Source organism: Lissotriton helveticus, chromosome 5_1 (genome assembly GCF_964261635.1).
Source record: "Lissotriton helveticus chromosome 5_1, aLisHel1.1, whole genome shotgun sequence".
NCBI classification, from domain to species: domain Eukaryota; kingdom Metazoa; phylum Chordata; class Amphibia; order Caudata; family Salamandridae; genus Lissotriton; species Lissotriton helveticus.
This window is the reverse complement of record NC_136065.1, coordinates 2,030,196,367-2,030,219,247: the sequence shown is the minus strand read 5'-3', so window position 1 is coordinate 2,030,219,247 and position 22,881 is coordinate 2,030,196,367. Positions and strand designations below refer to the sequence as shown.

General features: G+C 47.3%; 1 protein-coding gene across 1 annotated transcript in view; it reads right to left on the bottom strand.

Annotated features, from left to right (window-relative positions):
* The window catches only part of LOC144756208 (E3 ubiquitin-protein ligase TRIM39-like), a 303,564-nt gene that overhangs the window by 104,260 nt on the left and 176,423 nt on the right, over nucleotides 1-22,881 (bottom strand). The window contains exons 8-9 of the mRNA XM_078645822.1: nucleotides 9,153-9,173; nucleotides 9,031-9,057 (exon numbers count right to left, since the gene is read on the bottom strand). Coding sequence (XP_078501948.1) covers nucleotides 9,031-9,057; nucleotides 9,153-9,173 — 48 coding nt within the window. The remainder of the gene's footprint in view (nucleotides 1-9,030; nucleotides 9,058-9,152; nucleotides 9,174-22,881) is intronic.

Sequence of the window (22,881 nt, the reverse complement as noted above, 5' to 3'; positions counted from 1 at the left end):
GCAGCTGGAAAGGGAGTAGAGTAAAATCATATCCGGGACGGGACGGAGCAATGTGCACTTGGCAGTCAAGCAAACTATGTTTCAACAGAACCCTGATACACTTTCGGGAATAAATGCATGGTTATGGGCTACACATAAGTAGGCCTTTCTGTGTGTAGGGGGCGCGAGTGAGCCATTCCCAGGAGGGTGTGATGGGCCTTGACAGTGCTGAAATGGAGGGGATGGAAAACTAATAGGGACATCTCCAGAGCACAGTTTGCAGTGATAGTTGAGAGGTTCAGGGTCATTACTGATGCAGTTCACAGTCCTGTGGAGCGGCAGAACTGATAGGGGATTTTGGTGGAGGGGCAGCTCAGCTGTCCAGAGGATAGGTCATGTCCTTGCTTGAGCCTAGGGAGGCCTCTGAATGAACATGATGTAGGTAACTAGGTCTATGGCGGTGGGGGCCCCTGGGGGGACGGTGGCCACACCCAGTGCTGTGGCGGAATTACAGGGCAATTCAAAGGCTGTAAGGTACAGTAAGGGTACTCTCTACAGGAGCACAGTAAGGGTGCGAAAGCCGAATATCCACAGGGAGGTCCTCACGCAGGACCCTGGAGAAGCAACGGGGCTGTGAGGTTCATGGGATTCACCTTCCCAAAGTAAGAATTGCCCTATTTCTTCTAGAATAAGGCAAAGCATTCACAGCAGCAGGTTGGAAGTGAAGGGTCAGGGGCTGGGAACTCCCGACATGCACTGGAATAGCTTGAAGCGGATAATTCTTCAGAAACTGGGCAAGGGGGACTCACCACCCGATTTATTGGTAAACACCTAGGAGGTGATGAGTTGGTTCCACCTGGGGCGCAGGGGCCTGCTGCACATGATGAGGAGCACTTTGAGCGAATTGAGCAACTTGCTGGGGACCTGTGAGATAGGGTGTCCGAAATTACCCCGAGGCTATCTTGGCGGGGCGCAAGGTCAAGGGAGGCAATGGAGGCCTCGTGCAGGCGGGTGAAAAGCACAATGCGCAATTTTACCGAGCAAAGAGAATTTGGTTTGGTCAGGCATGGGTTGCTACATGCGAAATGCACAGGGTGCTTTGAAGAGGACAGCATACGCCTATCCAAAGTGGGGATGGAACTCTTCCTGCTAGAAGTAGCGGAGGCATTGGTAGCGGCAGGTTGTAAGCAAAAGAGCAATATAAGGTGGGGGGGCTCTGGGGCGGCGGTGGCCACACCCAGAGCCATGGCGGAGTTACAGGGCGATCCAACGCTGGAAGTTGCAGAAAGGTACCCTCTACAGGAGCACAGTAAGGGTGCGAGAGCCATTTATCCCCAGGGAGATCCTCAGTGGGATCCTGGAGGAGTGACGGCGCCCCGTTAGTCCTTCGGGCGGTTGTGGACCTGAGCAACCGGGGGTTGCCTGCAACGCTCAGCCCCCCGTAGTGGGGAGGGGCGTGAGTAAGGAGTGGACTGGAGGTCCGCCGGGGGAGGGGCTAGCCCTTCCCCCAGAATTGACAACACCCCCGCGATTAACACCACAGGGGGTTTATGGCATCAGGTGGGCAGGCCGCGAGGGGCGGCCTGACCCTGGATCGCCCGTAAGATAACCCAACATGTTGGCATAATGTTTATGCAAATAAAGCTGCAACAACTTTCTCCAACAAAACATTGTGTAGTGTCTGTTATTATGGGAAATTGTTGTGAGCGGACGGGGGTATGGGCCGATGTAGGCACTATGCCAGGCTGCCCCAGGCCACCGAAAGGGGCCACCTAAGAAGGCGGCCACCCTTGGTGACACATGATGGCACAGACCCCAGGGAGCGGTCTAGTGTCTGGGACCTGGAGGGTCCCCAGTGAGGTAACTTCCGGTGGGGGAGGGGCCGAGGGTATATGGCCTGGGGTCACGGGCCTGGCGCCCTCTTTGATCCCTTTCAGGCCGCGTGGACGGACGTTCTCCCCCTTGACCCCGACGAGTGCTGCTGCCCGGACGCTGTTTCCCTCCCTACCGCTAACCCGGCTGTCGGGCAGCAGGGGGAGGTAGTTTCCTGATACTGTTTTGCTTTGTGTTGCAGGCAGAGTTACAGGGCGATCCAACGCTGGAAGGTACAGAAGAGTACCCTCTACAATAGCACAGTAAGGGTGCAAGAGCCATTTATCCGCAGGGAGATCCTCGGTGGGATCCTGGAGGAGTGACAGCGCCCCGTTAGTCCTTCGGGCGGTTGTGGACCTGGGCAACCGGGGGTTGCCTGCAACGCTCAGCCCCCCGTAGTGGGGAGGGGCGTGAGTAAGGGGTGGACTGGAGGTCCGCTTGGGGGAGCGGCTAGCCCTTGCCCCAGAATTGACAACACCCTCGCTTAACACCACAGGGTGTTTATGGCATCAGGTGGGCAGGTCGCGAGGGGCGGCCTAACCCTGGATCGCCCGTAAGATAACCCAACATGTTGGCATAATGTTTATGCAAATAAAGCTGCAACAACTTTCTCCAACAAAACATTGTGTGGTGTCTGTTATTATGGAAAATTGTTGTGAGTGGTTGGGGGTATGGGCCGATGTTGGCACTAAGGATAATGGTTGGGCCGGTGCTCCGGTTCAAAACATGCTACGGCCGTAGCCGTGTTGATGTTCCCTCCAATGAAAAACAGTCGCAATGGACTGATGCGTCTAAAAGGAGCAGATAATGAAAGTTAGACGCGATTGAATACCGGGATGTAGAGTTAATGAAAGCGAGGCGGATTGTCCGCTTTCTTACCCGTATCGGCAATGTAATAACGCCCCTGCTGGGTTCCTTATCAGCCGCTTTGGTCTGCTTCTGTTTGCCGCTGCCGTCAGCACTATGGTACAATGACAGTGATCGCTTGTGCGGGGGAGGTTAAATACTGAGAATCCTGCCAAAGGGATTGTAGGCCGGGATGGGGATAGCCGCATCACTGTTCCATCCGGTGATGGGTGAATCTCAGTAGAGATGGAAAACAGACCTCCACCTTTGTGCGGACGGATTTAGAGTACTGCAGTGCTGTGAGGTGGGTGAATGTGCAACAGGGGTTAATATGGGTATAGTTACGTCATACATTTTGTTTATCAAACCAACGTCGATCTTGATATTAAAGTAGTGTAAACCCAGCAATTAAGGTGTTATTCATTATTACACATTATATTATGTGCGAGCATCTAATATGTACGTGTTATGCATTGCTTTACATAGTTTGCTTATAGCAATTTGACACATGTTGTTCGGCGCATAGAACTATTTCCGCGCTATTCATACTCAATATCAACGTCGATCTTGATATTAAAGTAGCGTAAATCAAGCAATTAATGTGGCATTCATTATTACACAATATATTGAGTGCGAGCATCTATTATGTTATGGACATGTTATACATTTCTTTACATAGTTTGTTTATGGTAGTTTGGTACATGTTGTTCGGCGCATTCAACTTTTTCCGCGCTATTCATACTTGTCTAATCACTTTCCACTGACCCAAAGTTCACAATTATTTTCTTTAAAAAAAAACTCTTAACCTGGTTCCTCCGTGAGTAGGGTTCCCCTGTTTTTGTCCTAGAGTGCCCAGCTAGGTCAGAATTACCAAAAGATCCCTGCAAACGCTGCGCCCCACCTAAGGAATATATCCACTAGTTACTCCCAGAGTGCATTGATGTCCATGTAATGCAGGAATACCACCATGCGGAACAATATAAACTCATAACTCCCAGCAATGCAATCCTTCCACATACTCGCCCTTTCAGCGACCATTTATGCAAGTATACCTCCTGACCAGGTTTGGTCACCCACGCTGCTCCCATACAGCGAATGCTCCTCCATTACGCCCCCTCGATCAAGGGTATCAACGCTATCATGATCAGCCCAGAGACACCACTCTAGTGCCACCTCCTTATGAAAGTGAGTCACTGCAACCTTCATCAGTCGTTTGGTAACTACATTGGATCCAATGATCTCAGTCAACAAGTCAGACCAATGTAGCCATAGACATGTCCGGTAGCTACTTGTTAACAGTAAAGTGACCATGCGAATGAAGTTTCTACAAAAATGCCTCATACAGGTTCAGGATACTTCCAGAAGTAGAGATGAAGACCAGTCCATCAAGTTCATTTTAGCAGCAATGACGATAGTAGCAGCCATATCATTTTAATTAAAAAAAAGGTGAGAAATGACCTGCACTATTATAGTAAGCTGTGACAGCTCCAGCATGGCATATCAGATGCTCTTGACTCTCACAATCTCTTTAAGACATCAAAAGTGCTTTTGGAACTCCTGCGCTGCAATTATGAAATAATTATAAATACTTTGTGACTAACATTCAAAAGGTCTCCAGACTCTCTAGCAACCCTCAGAACTGATCCACAGTCCTGCAGTTCCGACCCTTAGCAATGACGGGTATGGGATTGACTCCAGGCTTCGTCTTGGGACCCAGTGACTTGTGCGTCTTTTCAACAGGAGTAACTCCGCTAAATGCGCCATACACCATTGGGCCCTATTCCACCCTCTTCCATATGGAATGCACAGCTTTAAGTTTTTGTTAAGTGAGCGTCTGAGCCTCTCTTTTCAAACAGTGCAGGACATCCTCAGTAAAGCTCACTGATTCTTACATTTCATTGACTCTCTGTATCACAGTTCAAATGCTTCTACTTTAGGTCCAATTTAATACGTAAAAAAGTCCACTTCATATGCTAGGATGGCTTTCCTATTGCTCATTATGCCCAGAGAGGAAAATATTCAGTGGAAGTTCTGATTCCGAGACAGAGAAGGAATTCGAAGGTAATCAGAGTGGTCTGACCAATCTCCTGGTAGGTGGTAATTCACTCATAAGAGATGCCTTTATAGATAATTCAGTCAAAATTAGGCTCTTTTTGTGTTGAGATTTGGTACCATAATACACCAGATAATTTTTCCTAAAATGTGAAATAGGATACAACTGAATCCTTGCCACCACCCCAATGTAGATTTAGATCCTCAAGGAAGACATTAGGTGCCAAAAATACGTAAGCAGGAATGTCATCAATACATTGTAGCACAAAGAGGATGATACTGTTGTTGTAATTTGGAAGCAATTAAGTTAGCATTAGCAGAAGCCATCCTGTATTTAGAGGCTATCTTGTCTGTTTTGTGGAATCCATTTTGTATTTCTGGCTGCCATCTTGCTTGCCATGTGCTACCATGTACTCACCATGTTCTCTGTATTCCCTCAGTGTTGACTGCTCTTGTAATCTGCCTAGAAATAAACTATATTTAGCATCTTCCACCTTCGCACATGCTCAGTTGAGCTTGCAGATGTCCATGCAGCTGCTGTTAGTCTGTAACTGTCAGGATGTGCTCACCAGAATTAGCAACTGTTAGCCCCTCCCACTTGTTGACTGCATTTTCTGTAGGACCGTATATGTACCTAAAACCTTCTCCTTGTACTTGTACCACCTTCTTTTGAGCCCATGTGTGGGTATAAAAGGACCAAGCTCCTTCCATTCAGTGTGGTACTTCAAACATTACCGAAGGGTGTTGTGTGATTGTAGTCCCACCTCATGAGGTCTAATAAACTCTGTATTTTCTATTCCAGTTTCTGTGCCAACTTCTTCCTATTGGTCTGAGGACTCTGTGCAGAGAAGGGCGAATCCCTGCACTGGTAGGCCTTGCTGAGGCTCACCACCACACTGTGGATGTAGAGATTAGATTTCAGCACTGCACAAACATTAAAAGGTTGAGCGAGATCCTGATGTTACTTATGTCTTCATATTGTGGTGAGTTTTATAACCCATTTCATCTGATTTTTCATTACGATATGGATAAATATAATGAAATAATCTGGTGAAAGGTAAGAATCCATTTTGATTAAGGAGGAAAAATGTATCTAACTTTACATCAATCAAGAGATCTATGCTTTAGGAATGGAGGATAGAGTGATCCGAAGGAGGTTATAGTGTTCAGCCTATAGGACATAATGTTTGTGAAGGTCACTGAAGGTCTCTGTAATGAAATGGTAGAGATAAAATCACTCATCTGTAGATCAGTAGAGAAGCGATTAAGAGCGCTTCAAAAGGGCGTTTCTAGTCTTGAGTAATTCTAGGAATGGCATGTATGATCTGTGATTCCTAAAAAGGGGATAATTATTAAAGGGCAAGTGTATTGTCATCTAAGCACAAACCAAGAGCTATTCTAATTAAATGTTTGTCATTTGTATCCTGTTTCGATTCGTAAAAGAGAACATCAGTGTTCTGGGGAGAAGATTTGGCTCTGTTGAGTTTACGCGTTTCTGTAATTACCAACTACCAGTTTTTCAGCAGCCCTACCAGTTTTAGTCAGCAATCCTACAGCTGGCTATGGGCCAGTATGGGCCTCGGTATCTCAGATCACTGTCATTTAGAGGTGAAACATTTGAGTTGTCTCTGCAAGTGTCTTCCTGTGTGAGAAGAAAGCAAGGCAGTGAAGGGGGGGGATTGCTCTAGAAGTTAGCCACTAAAAACCTCTCCTCACATCTCAGGTGGCCTATTGTTTGGCAGTCACAAAGTAGACAGAGTTTAGTCACATCTATAGTTGCGAAGACCTTGGACACTGATGCATAGTTTTAGAGGTTGCATTACTTTTTCCTAAGAAAATCTTATCTGCAACCATCAAGTTTTTATGTTGCAAAGCACATATTCTTACCCACTATTTATTATCTTTTGTGCTCAAATGCACTGTTTGAATTAAAAAATGTTTCAATAAACAGAGTGGGATGTTCCTACCACCTGTCTGCCAAGCTCTCCTCACAAGGGGACATGAGGGTGCTGCATTTGGAATTTTCCCTAGTGCTTCCCTAAAGCCTACCCACTGAAAACTCCCCTTTCTCTATTAAACTCCCCTTTCTCTATTAGGCAGAGAATACTTAACAGGCCCACATGCAGTCCTTCCTCACTCATACGGTCCAGTAGAAGCAGCAGGACTAACATCCCGAAGGGTCATTTATCCAAGAGAGAAGAGTGCTGACATGTGCTGCCCGAACCCATCAGATACTTATTCAACAGCACATCTTTGGCACAACATGCACATTTCCAGAGCTGTAAACAGGCCCACTTTATGAGGGTGACTTTTCAGCCAGTCGTGGTTAACAATCATAAGAATGCAGGGATTTGCAGTTTAAATATTTCCCACTAAAAGTATGAGTCAATAAGTCCAAACATGGACTCTCCCATTGGATAAAAGACCAAAACTGGATAGAAGTCTCCCCAAAGACATCGGAGTACAAAAAATAGGAGTTCACACCCCTCTTCCCTATGCTCAGAGAAAAAACAAGCAATGACAAAGCAATGAATGTTATCATTTGTATAGGGGATATAAAGCAGGTCTAGTACAACCACAAATAGTGCAGGCAAACTACACAAAATAGGTCTGGCAGAACAAGCAGTAGTGCATATACATACACACACACACACACACACACACACGATAAAACACAGCAGAGCCACCGGCAGGTAAAATGATCCATCACGCAGCACAGGAACCAGCAGCGCAAGTTACAATGTACATCAGCAGCAATATATGCTCCTTCCAGAGGAAAGGGTACACCATTGGCAGGTCCTATACACTCTTCTCTCATATTTAGAACAATCAAAGCCTGGGCAGCAGCAGTGCAAATATCCTTCTCACAAACGGGCCTTCTCAAATAAAGATCAACTCAAACATCCTCCCCACACGCAGGGCAGCTCAAACATCCTCCTCACATACAGGGCAGTTCAAACATCTTCCACACTCAGAGCAGCACAAACATCCTTTTTACACAAAGGGCAGCTCAAACATCCTCCCGTACACAAGGTAGTTCAAACATCCTACTCACACATGTTATGTTATTAAAATGTATAAAGCGTGCAAATACCGTCGGGTGTCTTGGCGCTAGCGATCCTGAGAAGACCTGGGACCTCTATTTGTTAAATAACCAGGTTTTAAGAGCCTTCCTCAAGGATGTCAGAGAAGGGAGAGTTCTTATGGAATTAGGGAGGCTGTTCCAGAGTTTCGTAGCCTCCACTGTAAAACTTCCGCCGCCCCACTTTACTCCATTCTATGCAATGTCACGGCACTCCACTAAACTACACTTTACGCCCCTCCACTTTATGACAACACTCCACTCCACGATATTATATGACTCCACTCTATGACAATCTACTAAGGACACTTGATGCCACTTTACAACACTCCACGCTACACTATGCCACACCACTTTACTCCAGTCTGTGCTACGACACTCTAATCGACACTCAACTCCACAACTCTATGACTCCCCCCTACACTCTATGACACGCCACAAAACACTGACCCTCCACTCTACTCCATGCCATGCCACAGCTACTCTACTCTATTCGACTCCACGACACTCTACTCCACTCTACAACACTTCACTTTAATCCTCTCCACAATATCCTTCCAAAACACTCTACTCCCCTCTATGGCATTTCACTCTATGCCCATACTCAACACGCTACTCCACTCCACTCAATGGCATTTCACTCTATGCCTCTCCACAACACTCTACTCCACTATGCCCCTCTAGTTCACTCTGTGCCTCTCCATGTTACAGCACTCAATGTCACTTCCTGACACTCCATGACACTGTATGTCACTCCCCTCTATGCCACTCTACACCCTTCCACAAGCTTTTACCAAGCTGAACAGCATCCAGGCTGGTGTACAACACAGCTAAAACATATTGGCAAAGCCAATAGCTCTTGTATAGGGGAGTCCTTTTGGAGTTGCCAATGCTTGTTAGAACTGGTTTGTGGCCAGAGCAAGAATCGCATCTGTTGCCAGTCGCTGCGATGATGTGTTGGCTGTGGCGACTCCATCCCGAGGGGGCAAAACCTGCTGTGCCCCAAGGGCACTTTATGTAATACGTCTTACATTAACACTTCCTTGTAACTTTCTTCGACCCTAGATGAATATATACTCTCCCACAGCCATATGATCCTTTTCTGCACTGTCATTGCCCTTCCTTAGGCTCTCATTTTCTGGAAGCCTCCATCCACGATTAAGAGTTTGTGACTGTCAATATAAAAGATTTTTACTCACTTGCCCACTTTTTAATATACGTCCACTCTGAAAGCAAGAAGAAAATGATGGAATTGTAACTTCAAATGCAACAATGGCAATTAGGTTATGCAAAACCATGTATTACTATTTATTAAACTTACCCCGTGTTGTAGGAAAAGTAGCTGCATTAAAAAAAAAAAAGAGTTGATACATTAGATCCCAAATCACATCAGTTTAATCATACTTGTTAAATTGAAACAATCCTACTACACATTATCAAAGTACAGAGTGAGGAGTAGGTACTACAAGTACTACCAGCCTTGGGAGGGGAGTTGTCAAGATTCACTCAATGTATTTATTTGTAAATAACCATAAGAGAAATCTCACTGGTGTGGTTTTCTATATTTTCTCTTCGCATTGGCTAATCCTGTTGTATCTCGTTGATTCAGAGTAGATAAATTACTAATTCCACACCTCTGGTTACTAATCAGATTACTTTGTAGAAGTTGGTCTCCTATTAACAGGTCAGAACCATTGCTACATGATAAGAAGAAAATATATTTAAAATAGATGCCTCTTGTCTCACTAGAGTCTTTTTTTTAGCCAGCTTCATTATCTAATTTCCAGTTAGATTGTCACTGTTCCATTTGCTGTATAAATCAAGCTCATCTTTACGCTTTACTCTCACAATGATTTTTCTCTACATATTTTTTAACGTTCCTCATAACACTGAGTTGTGAGAAATGAAAATAAGAATTAAACCAAAAGCATTACCAATTTCAGCTAAGCAGATGCATCTATTTTTTTTTCAGGCAATAGTCATCTAAATTCTGGTAGCTCTGACTCTGTGCACTTCACCAGTGCTTACCAGTGTTGTCAACTGTGTGTGCTCTCGCCTTTAAAAATGGTAAAATAGGCTGTCACCCAACTCGCACAATAAATTTACTTATAAGTCCCTAGTAAACGGGTACTACCTGTACTCAGGGCCTGAAAATTAAATGCTACTAAGGGGCCTGTAGCACTTAATGTGCCATCCACTTAAGTAGCCCTTTAAAACATGTTTCAGGTCCACCATTTTGACTGGCCAATAAACCTTTTGCCAGGCCTAAACCTTCCTTTTTATCACATATAAGTCAATCCTAGGGTAGGCTCAAACAACCAACAGGGCAGGGTGCAGTGTACCTCCAGGTAGTGAAAAACGTATATTTGTTATCTTATTACATATAATAAGTGCTAACTATTGATTGGGAATAGTAGCAATAGTAGGAAAGTCAAGTTTGGTTTCTAATGAATTGCAATTTAAAACCTTCTTTAAAAGTAAAGTTGGATTATGAGTCACACTTCTGAAAGACTGGACTTGGTCCCTCCAACCCAGGTTCCCCTGCATTACTTCAATGGCCAGCTGACAGACCTCCTGTTCAAAGCTACAGGGCTTAACAAGCTCCAGAAGTCTCCCTGCAAATGCCTTACCCAGTTGCCCTGCTGCACTGGACCTGCCTGAGCCCTGCTGGCCTCTGCAAGAGTGATCTCCACGATACGCCTCTTCAGGTCCTAGGCCCTTGGTTGGCATCAGAGTGCACTCCTATAGAGTCAAAAGAGAAATCGTTTTGGGCTCGTTTGCATCAATATCTTGCTGCCTGCACTAACCACCAATGAGAAATTCTGGTGAACTCAACTCTTTGTACTACGGCAATCACCAGCAAATGACTTGCAACGCAAAATCAGCTATCACTTTAATAATTGCCTTTAAATTATTACCTGTTGAGACATTGTTACCCGCTACAACACTTACCTGTGTCTCAACAGGGTTTACCAGATTTCTCCTGTTATTTCCTTTGTTGCTTTGTGCTTTTATGCGCTATAATAACCTACATCTTTTAAATGTTATATATTCGGTTCTATTGATTGGATTTTTGTCACTTAGGTCTCAAATAATTTATAACATTTTACTCTATCTGTATAGTTAGAATGGGATTTTTCTTGTATTATGTCTTTGCTTTATTACTGTTTGAGTGCTGCATACATACTTCACACATTTCCTCCAACTTAAGCCTGACTGCTTTTGTGCCAAGCTACCAGAGGCTTGAGCATGTTACTATAGTGTCTTTTTGTGGTTGTTGCTTGAGTAGGGTTTCACCCTCCTCAAACAATAACTAAATGTCTCACAGTAGTGGAAACAGAAGTCCAGAAGATTAAGTAATCAAAGTACCTGTTCCATCTTTTCTATGTTTAGAAACAACGCAGACAGGGTAACAGATTCCTTTTCATTCTATAAGTGTAGAAAAGGAAAAGAGGGGGTGTCCAGGGGATGGAGTTGGGGGTGGTTTGTCAGCATCTCCACCTCGACTGAATCAGTTGCCGTACTGAAGAGTTCTTCAGTGGTCAGTTTTTTCCCATGCCTGGCAAGCATGGAAGTGATAGCAGGTCAACCATTCCAAAGAGGGTGTCTTTTTTGCAGTAAAAAACACTACTGCCCCTAATAAACTGGGAGGCATTATTCTTTGTTTAGGACCATCATGTTTCACATAGAAGGACCGGAGAAATACAGCTTTGAAGGCCTGCCTTAAATTCAATGATTTTTGAACACCATGTCCACCAGTGCGTGCTGATGAGGAAAACTTTACCAATAAGAAAGCGATTGGCAGTACTGCTCCCGCATCTAAATAAGGCTGTTACTATTGAAGATATTTTGTTTTCTTATCTTTAAATAAAGAATTGAAAAAGCTCTTAGATATTTTGTTTTCTTATCTTTAAATAAAGAATTGCAAACTTTTCCCATACATTCTCTGAAATGTGGCTTGTACCCATCACTGCCACATCATCAGTTTTTGTCATGGACTCGTGGCTTCTGCAGACACATCTGCCTGCGAGATGAGGAGTCTGTCTGAGCTTTGTCAAGCCATGGAGTGCGCAGGACATGGTGTCCTGTTACCAAACGTATTATATTCACCAAGCGACTCAAAGCCCTCTCTCATACGTTTGGCTGTGGTCATTCATAAACCAATTTTCATTTATAAGATGTATTTTCTTTACGTTAGAGCCAGTGTCTCAGTCGATCACGACTTACCTGTAGCTCCCATACACCTTCTAAGTAGGTCACAGCTTTGAGTTCATTTTAAAATAAGCACTGGTTCCCATGTTTCTTTTAAAGTTAAGGGAAGTCTGTTTTTACTTTACATTATTATCATCAGACTGCTGCTAGAACAGCCTGGCAATGAGCAGTGATCAGTCAGATTTATGGGCCAGCCTGAGTCACAGAGGTGAAGAACGGAAGTATTTAACTTTTAAATAAAAGTCCATGTTGACAAAATATTGGAGCGCAAGAACAAAATGATGTTTCTGAATTCTTTTACACGGGAACATTTTTTTAAACGAACAGTTACCTTAATGATTAACTTTTTATATTAATTTACTCCCATTTCAAAGTGTCCTATTTACAAACAGCAGACCGTTTGCTCCTAATGGCCAGTAGACACGGTGTCAAGCCATATTATAACTGAAACAGTCACGTTTATCAACTGGGTGAAATTTAAAGTGAAGAAAACATTTTCTATGAAACATTAACTATTAATGTCTTTCTCCAATTTTGATTAAGTCAAATACGCCTTAAAGTTTTATGATTTCAAACAATGGGGTAAATTTTTGATAAACTCCCTCAGAACCTGGGAGTTTATAAAAAAATAACTACTGTTGGATCTGTCGGGGAACCAAAACAATTTCTTTGATTTCTAAAGGCAAAAAATGTCCAACACAGTGGAAATCTAATAATTGCTTTCAAGATCAAAGAAAAAAAAGGAACACGCAAGCACGAATTCTTACAATACATGATATTTACTTATTCAGATCTTACATTTTTGGGCTGTCAATATATACTTTTTTTTTAATGTTTTATTAATTTTCAACACACACAAACCCCCAGTTACAAGGCACATTGTCAGTGGGAGGCACATTCTCGATACATTGCATGAGTAGTCATTGTCCACAATTTACATAGCATCCTCAGTCTAATCAGTACCATGACACCCTCCCATGGCCTAATGGCTCCCAAACCGGGCGCCTCCCGCATGCCCTGGCCCCTCCCACCCCCATCCCCTAACTCCTTCCACGTAATGTAAACAAGAATAATCAGTCGTCCTCATTATGCTAGGGTGTACGGGCTTCTGATTTTATTTGGGATGTTCCCCCTATCCCCACTGGTTCCACACCTGCTCATGTACTATCTCCTCCGACATTTTCTCGAGGAGCCTCCAGGGAATCTGTGTCTGAGTCAGACTCTGGAAGCCTCACCAGGGCCACCCATGCTTCCCATGCCTGTGCTGTTTCCATCGCTTTTTCTTTATTCGCCTTCCTAGCTTGCTGGAGCCTAACCATACTCTCACTAGCTGCCCAGGTTGTAAACTCCACCGTCCATAGCGCCACGCTACGGCCCTGCTTGGATTTCCACTGTCTAGTTAGTTCCCGTTTAGCTAGTAATAGCCCTAGATCAATGAACTTGCTCGTGATCTTGGTTTGCGCTGTGGGCGGAAATCAGTGTAGAATACATGCTCCCATGTCGGACACTATCTGCCTATCTCTCACCCTACACAGGACCGCCATCACCTCTTCCCAATATGTGCTGCGCTGCGGGCAGCTCCACATCATATGCTGAAAGTCTGCCGCTTTCGTATTGCACCTGGGACAACATGCCGATTCCATATGGAAATATTTAGCTATACGCTCTGGGGTTAAATACGCTCTGTGTATAATGTAGAAATGGATGAGTTTGAATCTGGCATTCCGCGTGCCTTTCAATGCCCGTTCCACTAGTCTGACCCAGGTCGTCTCTGGAATTTCCTTACCCAAGTCTCCCTCCCACTTCTCGCGCAACTGAGTCAGTGGCTGCAGTCCCTCCTCCACCATTCGCCTGCAGAGGCATGTTACTGCCTTCACTGTCCCCGCCGCCATTACAATATATTGACATGTCAGGGATGTCTGTGGTTCCAATAGCTCCGTCCCCCAGTATTTCTGTATCGCAGACAACAGAGCAGCATGCCGCAAATAATCGCCTCTAGGTAAGCCATACCTTTCTTGTAATGCTTGAAAAGGCAAGAGGGCCCCCTCCTCATACAGGTCCCCAATCATGTGCAACCCTAGATCTTCCCACCCCGCTAGTGCAGACCAGTCTTCCCCGTGCAGGAAGGCCTTGCTCATGCCCAGGGGAATCTCCGGTGTGTATGGGCGAGTAATGCCACTCCTGCGCCTATATCTATTTCAACATGCTCTTATTGTTCTCTCCTCATTCGTCAATGAATCGACACGCAATCGCTGGCCAAGAACTATAAATGAGAGAACATGCCTCGGCAGCCATCGATCCTCCGGGCCATCCGGTCCCCTAAACTCCATGGCCACTGCCTGCGTGAGCCACTGAAGCTGGGCTGCTAAATAATACACTTCGTAGTCCGGGACCGCCCATCCTCCCTCTCCTCTAGGCCTCATCATCGTTGCCAGTGCCACCCGCCTCCTGCCACTCCCCCACAAAAATCCCCCTACAAGGGCTCTAATCGTCTTAAACACCGAGCTTGGGATCCAAATCGGCAGCATACTGAAGTGATATAAGAGTGTAGGTAACGCCACCATTTTCAGCAGTGCCACTCTTCCTGCCACTGAAAGTGGCAAAGTACTCCAAAACGCCATGCTACCTTTGACCCCTCGCACTGCTCTGTTCACATTGTCTTCTAAAAGGTCCGTCTGCCCATGGTATATATTAGTCCCCAGGTATTGCAGGCAACAGGACTCCCATCTTATGCTCTTTAATCTATCAGGAGGTTCCATAGCCCTACACGCCGGGAACAAGCAGGTCTTCTCCCAGTTCACACACAACCCTGACACTTCCCCAAAAGTCCGCAGCAGCACCGTCGCTCCTGTGAACACCTCATCAGGGCCAGCCAAAAACATCAGCAGATCATTTGCATAAAGTGATATGTAATGCACTTCTACGCGCACCTCCAACCCAGCATAATGCTTCCCTGATCTAGCTCGCACCGCCAGCGGTTCTATCGCCAGCGCAAACAGGAGCAGAGACAACGAGTAGCCCTGGCGCGTCCCTCTTTCCACTGAACAGGGCGTTGACACCGTCCCTCCAGTTCATACCCGGGCCGTCGCTGAGTCGATAATATTCGGGTCCATCTTGCGAACGTTTCACACAAGCCCATCTTGCGCATTACCTGGAAGAGATATGGCCACTCCAGACTATCGAATGCCTTCTCAATGTCCACGGAAAGAATCAAGGCCGTCAATGACAGATCCTGGCACTCCTCCAAGATTCGCAACAAACGTCTCACATTAATAGCCGTGTTGCGTTTAGGTATATACCCCGATTGGTCCCGGTGCACTAACCGCAACATGTATGGGAGCAGACGGGACGCCAAAATCCTACTCAAGATTTTGTAGTCAGTTGTCAACATTGAAAGTGGGCGGTAAGCCTTCATATCCGTAGCTTCCCTACCAGGTTTTAAGAGGGGAAGGATGAAAGCTTCCCTAGTTGTCTCAGGCAGCCTCCCTGCTTTATACGCCTCCTTATAAATCACCTGCTAGCGCGGAGCCAAACAATCCACATACTTGGAATAGAATTCTATGGGGAGGCCATCCACCCCAGGGGTCTTATTACGGGCCATGTGCTTGATCGCACTCCTGATCTCTCCCACCCTGATCTCACCGCCCAGCAAGTCTCCCTGTTCTTTATTCAAACTCGGCAAGGCCATTTCCCCAAGATAATCCTCTATGGCCTCAGTGTCCTTAGTCAGTTGGGTCCTGTAGAGCCCAGCGTAATATTCTAGAAAAATTCTGCTAATCCCTGTCTGTGTGTGCACCACCTCCCCTGTGGGTGCCCCCGGGCCCAAAATCGGTTCACCCCTGGGCATTGGATCAGCCAACCACGCCAGCAGAGCACTCAATTTGTCCCCCTCCGCATGCATTTGTGCTCTATAATTCTTATATCAAAGGAGCGCAGTCTCTCAACCTGTACCGTCATTGCCTCTTTAGCCTCCAGCACCTCACTCTGTGCCCAAGGCCTCCCAGGTCGGTCCCTCTCTATGTCCCACAATCGTTTCTCTGCATTCTCCAGGTCCACCAACAACGTTTTCCTTACTCCCACCATCTTGCTAATGCAGATGCCCCTGACCACAACCTTAAACGCATCCCATTCTATTGCAGCCGATGTCGCCGTCCCCTCGTTCTTCTCGAAGTATTGAGCAATGCCCACCCTCAGCTCTTCACCAAAGATCGGGTCCTCCAGTGCCTCCGGTCGGAGCCGCCAGGTCGGTATCAGTGACCTCTCTCAACTCCAACATATCCGCACTAGTAGTGGGATATGGTTCGATAAAGTTCTTGCTAAATACTCGCTACCTACCACCTTGGCATGAACATCAGGGGTACATAATATTGCGTCTAGCCGCACATGCAGGTCATAGAGGGAAGAATAAAAAGAGTAGCCCCTCTCCTCCAAATGTTGGGCACGCCAAGTGTCGACCAGTTCCCAATTAGTTTGCCACACTTTCCTCGCCATGGAAATCCTATGTACTGGGGCACCAGAGAGTGGAGGGTGGGATCTGTCTCGATCCACATCTCCTACTGAGTTGAAATCCCCCCCCAGTATTGTTGCCCCAGTCAAGTATGGCGCCAGGCTCCCCGATAGACTCTCAAAAAAGGATGGCTGGTCAACATTGGGAGCGTATACACTGCACAGAACCTCATCCATTCCATCTAGCCTCCCTTGGACCGTTACAAACCGTCCGTCTGGGTCAATCAATTGATGCACTGGCTGAAAAGGAACACCCGCTCTAACCCATACCAGGGCACCCCTGGCAAATGCAGAGTAAGTTGTGTAAAATAAATGCCCTCTCCATCTCTTCTTCAATGCTGCCCCCTCAGATCGGTTAATATGTGTTTCCTGAAGGAGTGCCACCTGTACCGCCCGCTGCACAAGGTAAGCATGCACCTTGTGGCGCCTCTGCATTGTGTGAAGCCCCCGTACATTCCAGGAGATACATTTCAAATCATGTAGCGCCCCCATTAATCAAGCAGGCCCTCCCCCATGCACGTCTCCTATCTAAGAGCACACCGATGACCCTAACTCCCCCCAGCCCCTTCCCAGCACCTCCCCAATTCCCTCCCCCAGAACAGGCACTACAACATTAGAACCCATCCAAACTACTGCTTAACTGCTCCCACAACACCCTCAGGGCTGCTAGTTGACATCGCCGTTTGCGCCTCAGTCTGCGTGGGCAAGGTCCCTCCGCTCCTGCTCCTACGCCACTCCCTGCTTCTCCAATACCCGCCTTATACATCTCCAGCCAGTCCCAAGCCTCTTCCCGGCTGTCATGAAAGAATATCTTGCCATCCACTGCAATCTTCAAACGCGCCGGAAACATCAGAGAGTATTGAATACTCTCATCCCTAAGTGCCCTCTTGACTGCCACAAACGACACTCTGCGGCGCTGAACCTCAAGCGTGTAGTCCGGGAACAATGTCACCCTACTATTGTCCACTGTGTACGGGCCCGCCGTCCTTGCCTTGTTCAATAGAAGATCCCTATCTTTGTAGTGAAGAAGCCTCGCCACCAGCAGCCTCGGCGGTCTACCAGGAGCCAGGGGCCCGGGCCGGCACTCTATGGGCTCTCTCTAGGGTGAAGAAGGGCGACAATCCTTCCGGCGCGACAGTCCCTTTTAACCATTCCTCCAGGTAGTCCACCATGCTTGGCCCTTCCACCCCTTTAGGCAGCCCCACCACCCGGATGTTGTTTCTTCGGTTTCTTCCTTTGGCATCCTCTGCCCGCCTTTCCAGAGTCTGCAGCCTATTTTGAAAGTCTGTCATCTGCGCTGCCGTTGACTTTTGGGCTGGTTCCAAGACTTCTATGGCAGTCTCCGTTTGTTTCACCCTATTGGCCAATTTAGCGCGGTCCGCCCGGAGCAGCCCCAAACCCTGTGTCACATGCACTTTGTCCAACTGCAGGGCCTCCCTAGTGTTGGTGATGGCCTTTAGTATTTGGTCGACCTGTTGCTGGAGCATCCCCTCCTGACGCATTTGGAGACCCTGCTGCGCCTCTCCAGAGGCTACTTCCTCTTCCTGCTCCACCGGCGCTCCTGCCCGCTTCCCTCTTGGCTTATCCATGTTCCCTCGGGTTGCCAACTCTGCAGTGCCTCCAGACAGCCTCTCAGCAGGTTCCCAGCATGTGGCTACACCTCGGATGGAAATCAGCCCGCTCCTCGCCGCTCTGCGCCGTCGTACCGAGTCACCCCCCTCAATAGCTCAAGCTCGGCCCTGCCCGCTGTATTCACTGTCTCAGTTTCCGGATTGAACCACTTCCCAGCTGGGCATCAGTGGCTCACCTCCAGCAATGGGCCCCTCTCCAGGCCAGCTGGCAGCAGCCACTGCGTCCTCCACATCGTAGGTTCTGCGATCCCCCACCTCAGGGGTCGGGAACAGCAGGTCTCACCTTAAATACTATACCCTCTCCTGCCGATCCTCCAGCGCAGCAATGAGATCAGGACTACCGCCGGTGATTTCCACCTGCTGCTCGTACCAGCCTGTGCCTTCTCCTATGGCAATGCTCAGATTATCTCCCACCGATGCCACTCGCCTCTGGTTCCACTCGTGGGCTCCTTCAACCACTCGTACGCTTTACCCCCCTGCTAGGGCTTGCCAATTTGCAAGGCACCCTCTTGTCTTCAACCCTTCCTACTCAGTGGCCTCAGCCGTCAGTTCTCCAATATCGGGAGGGCAGGAGGACCCTTCAAATAAGCGCTCCGAGTTCCTCACAGTTGACAGTACTCGTCAGCCATCGGGGGCCCCGCTATGGCAATCCTATCTCCAAGAGCTCTTCCTCCCCATGAGCGGCCTCAAGCACTTGCAGTCTGAGTATTTCGCCGTTATCATCACGAAGCTGGCACCACTCATGTATCCCACCTCTAAGTTCACGCACAACAGCTGCTCTCCTCACCCTGTGGTCTCCCCCACCGTCATGGGTGTACACAGTCCCAGGGCTCCAACTGCCCACAGCTCTAGGCAGTTCTCTTGGAGCCTCCTTCCCACCAGGACCTCCGCTGTGCAACTAGGCGGCCAGCACAGCCGTGGAATCCTCCGCCTCTCTCATTGCCCACTGGCGGACCCAAGCGTCTCCCAGCTACGCCCGCTGGCACTCTCAGGTCTCTGGAACGCCGCCGATGCCGTCTTCAGCGAGAGAGAGGGAGGGGGGAGCACCAGCCGCTGGGCTTGTCCCTCTCCCAGCCGCGCCACAGACCAGTCTGCCCCAGCAGGTGTCCCAGTCCGTGCAACGGCGGAGCCTCCCTCCAGCACCACTCACGGCTGCAGCTCGCCCCCACCGCTGAATCTTTGCTGGCCACTCCTGCCACTATTTCCTTCCATCGTAGCCTTCAAGGTAGTCGGTGCCCCAGACGTTCTCAATTCCGGTGCCCCGAGTCTCCTTCAGCTATGCTCACTCCGATCTTTCACAATGGTTGTTTTACTTCCCCCATGGCCTCCATCGGTCCTCACCGGCCGGCCGGCCTTCCTTCATTCATTCATTCTGCCATTTGGGTCCGCTCCTCGGGCCAATCGTCGTTCGGTGGACCTCAGGTCCGCACTACTGCAGGCACACTTTGCAGGTGGCTGGTGCCTCCAGGCCCCCTGTATGTCCTCCCGGGGATTTGGGGGCATTATCTAACGTCCCTGCTCAGAATAAAATATGGTGTCGGCGCGGAGCTCTTTGCCCACGCGTCCATTCCCTTCTGCTTCGTGGCCACGCCCCTTGGCTGTCAATATATACATGTTGTTCAATTTACAAAATGAGTGACATATGACAATGTGTTATTGGTGACAATGCGATATGTTACATAAGATGCAAAGATAATATACAGTGTGTGGTACTAAAATAAATACACTGCCCCTGTACAATTTTGTACATTCAATCAATCCTTATATTACTTTTTCCTTAAGGCTGAGCAAGAATGGGGGGCATGAGCAAGAGTAACTGTCAACGTTTCCACCCTGTGATGTGCCCAGTTGCAATGTGTCACAGCGGGTCTTCCTCAGAACCAGGTAGTAACAGACAGCCAAATCAGAAAAGTTTGAAATCTTTGACCTTTTGGTGGTTCAAGCGATTGTACCCTGTCGCATCCATCAGGTAAGGAAGTCAATGGTGTAAATCAAGTTAGGATGGCTGCGCTTGCATGGTGGGCATTCGTCCCTAGATTCTACGCAGCTAGTATAAGCAGCAGTAATGCCGACTTCTCCGATGTCCTTGTAGATGAAACACAATCAATGTGTCATGGGCCGGTTTTAGAAATCAAAGAAATTGTTTTGGTTCCCAGACAGAACCAACTGTAGTTATTTTTAATGTTTTATGAAGCATGTTTATTTACTTTAAATCTTACCATTTAAACAAATATATTTTTCTATAAAAAATATGGCACCATGTCTACAGGGCACTGGGAGCAAGATGCTTGGTGTTTGTAAATATGACACTTGGAAATGGGAGAAAATTTAAATGAGGAGTTTTATGGAATCCGTACAAACACAGTTAACTCTTCAGTTTAATTTTCTCGATACAGTGCCATATTTATAATTGAAAAATACAGCCATTTTTTTAAGTTGTAGAAATTTAAAGACCAGAAAAACGTTCCATATTCTGAACATTTGTGTTATGCGTGTGTGACAAAGGGTAAGTCCTGTGCTATAGGAATATACAACACAGTCTCTCAGTCACCCATACACATATTATATCGTATTTATATGCACACATGTTCATAAAGCCCCAGAGACCATGCTTTCAATGACACACATGGCAGGCCTGTCATAGTGCTGCTAGTCAAAGTATTTTTTTCAAACCAGAGCATCTGGCTCTGTGCACATTAGGCTTGAAGTCAATTATGCTGTATGTGGCATCTGGTAACAATGCTGGAGTTGCTTAGCCTCCAGTAGCCACCAATGACTTTCAATGTTCATAGGTAGCTCTGACTACAGAAACGGTTGGAGACCCCTGCCCCAAGGTCTGCGCTTCAGAATAAACATTCACCCAGGGCGGAGAAACCTGACTGATCTTAAAATTCCAAACCATATTAGCTTGGGTAAGTAATCCCCATGACAGTTCTGTCTAGCTATATGAGATCTTGAAACCAATTTCCCCACCTTTTTTAGGTCTCGCCTGTCGATGCGCATGCGCATCGAGCAAGCGAGACTATAGGGGCTCATCTACTCTTTATCCACACTGCAAGGAATCGTGGCGATTCCTTGCAGTGCACGATAAATTTAAGCTCAATGCGCATGCGCATTGAGCTTAAATGCGCGTGCACATGCCCCCAGCCGCCTACTCTCTCTCTCAGCCTTCCCACAACTCCGCCCCCTCACTACTTGATTGCACGGCCGCTAGGCCGTGCCTCCCCTACTCTCCTCCCCCCTCCTCCTCTCCTCCCATGCCTGCCTGCCTGCCTCAACTCTCCGCCTCCTCGATCTTCTGTAAAGAATAATTGAAGTATACTCATTAAACCAAACAAGGAACTTACACGTCTATCAAAGCTAAATTAACCCGTAAGAATAACACACAGCGTGTCATTCGTATATTACCAATCCTTACCGAATAATGGGACCGTCTGATTTAAAGCGTCCCGAGTCGATCACATTTTTTCAATGGGCTCTACACAGTCAGCGCAACTCAAGTCACTGCTGGGTAGAAGATTAAATCCAACGGGGAAGGATCACACGGTAAGAGGATTCCCTCCCGTCAACAATCCAGAGTAAAAGTTTGCGTTTAGGCGTTTGTCTCTCGCGCCATATCAGGGCTTAGAAATAGAGGGCGGACCAACTAGACTTAAACCGGGGCACACAATCCCAACTTTAGAGCGGAAACTAAAAAAGGACTAGCGCCGCGAATACCTCTAAACTCACTCATCATGGCAGTGCTCTAAGTAAAGTAATATATCCAAGTTTATAACACGCAAATACTCGAATATGCCTCGAGTTTACCCAGAATGAATTTAAAAAATCTGAATTATACCAAATATAAACACATAAAAATAAAATGTTTGTCCTAGTATCTTATTTATATACTTTCAACACAGCGAAGTGTAAATAATAGTCACCCCTTATAACCCAGTGTGTTGCCTCAACCCCTTACATTCTGCAGATTTTGTAATACATTTGTCAATTGATCAATACATAAAACGATTGATTTCAAGTACAGCAGTAGTGCAAAATATACACACAAACAGGTATATCTATATTAATATTCAAGACCCTCAACCCCTCACCCTCACCCACCTTCACTCACCTTCACTCACCCTCACTCACCCTCACTCACACTCACCCTCACTCACCCTCACTCACACTCACCCTCACCCACCCTCAACCCCTCATCCTCACTCACCCTCAACCCCTCACCCTCACTCACCCTCAACCCCTCACCCTCACTCACCCCCACTCACCCTCAACCCCTCACCCTCAACCCCTCACCCTCACTCACCCTCACCCTCACTCACCCTCAACCCCTCACCCACCCTCAACCCCTCACCCACCCTCAACCCCTCACCCTCAATCCCTCACCCACACTCACCCACACTCACCCACACTCACCTTCACCCTCACTCACCCTCAACCCCTCACCCTCAACCCCTCACCCTCACTCACCCCCACTCACCCTCAACCCCTCACCCTCAACCCCTCACCCTCACTCACCCTCACCCTCACCCACCCTCAACCCCTCACCCTCAACCCCTCACCCTCAATCCCTCACCCACACTCACCCACACTCACCCACACTCACCCTCACTCACCTTCACCCTCACTCACCTTCAACCCCTCACCCTCACTCACCCTCACTCACCCTCAACCCCTCACCCTCACTCACCCTCAACCCCTCAC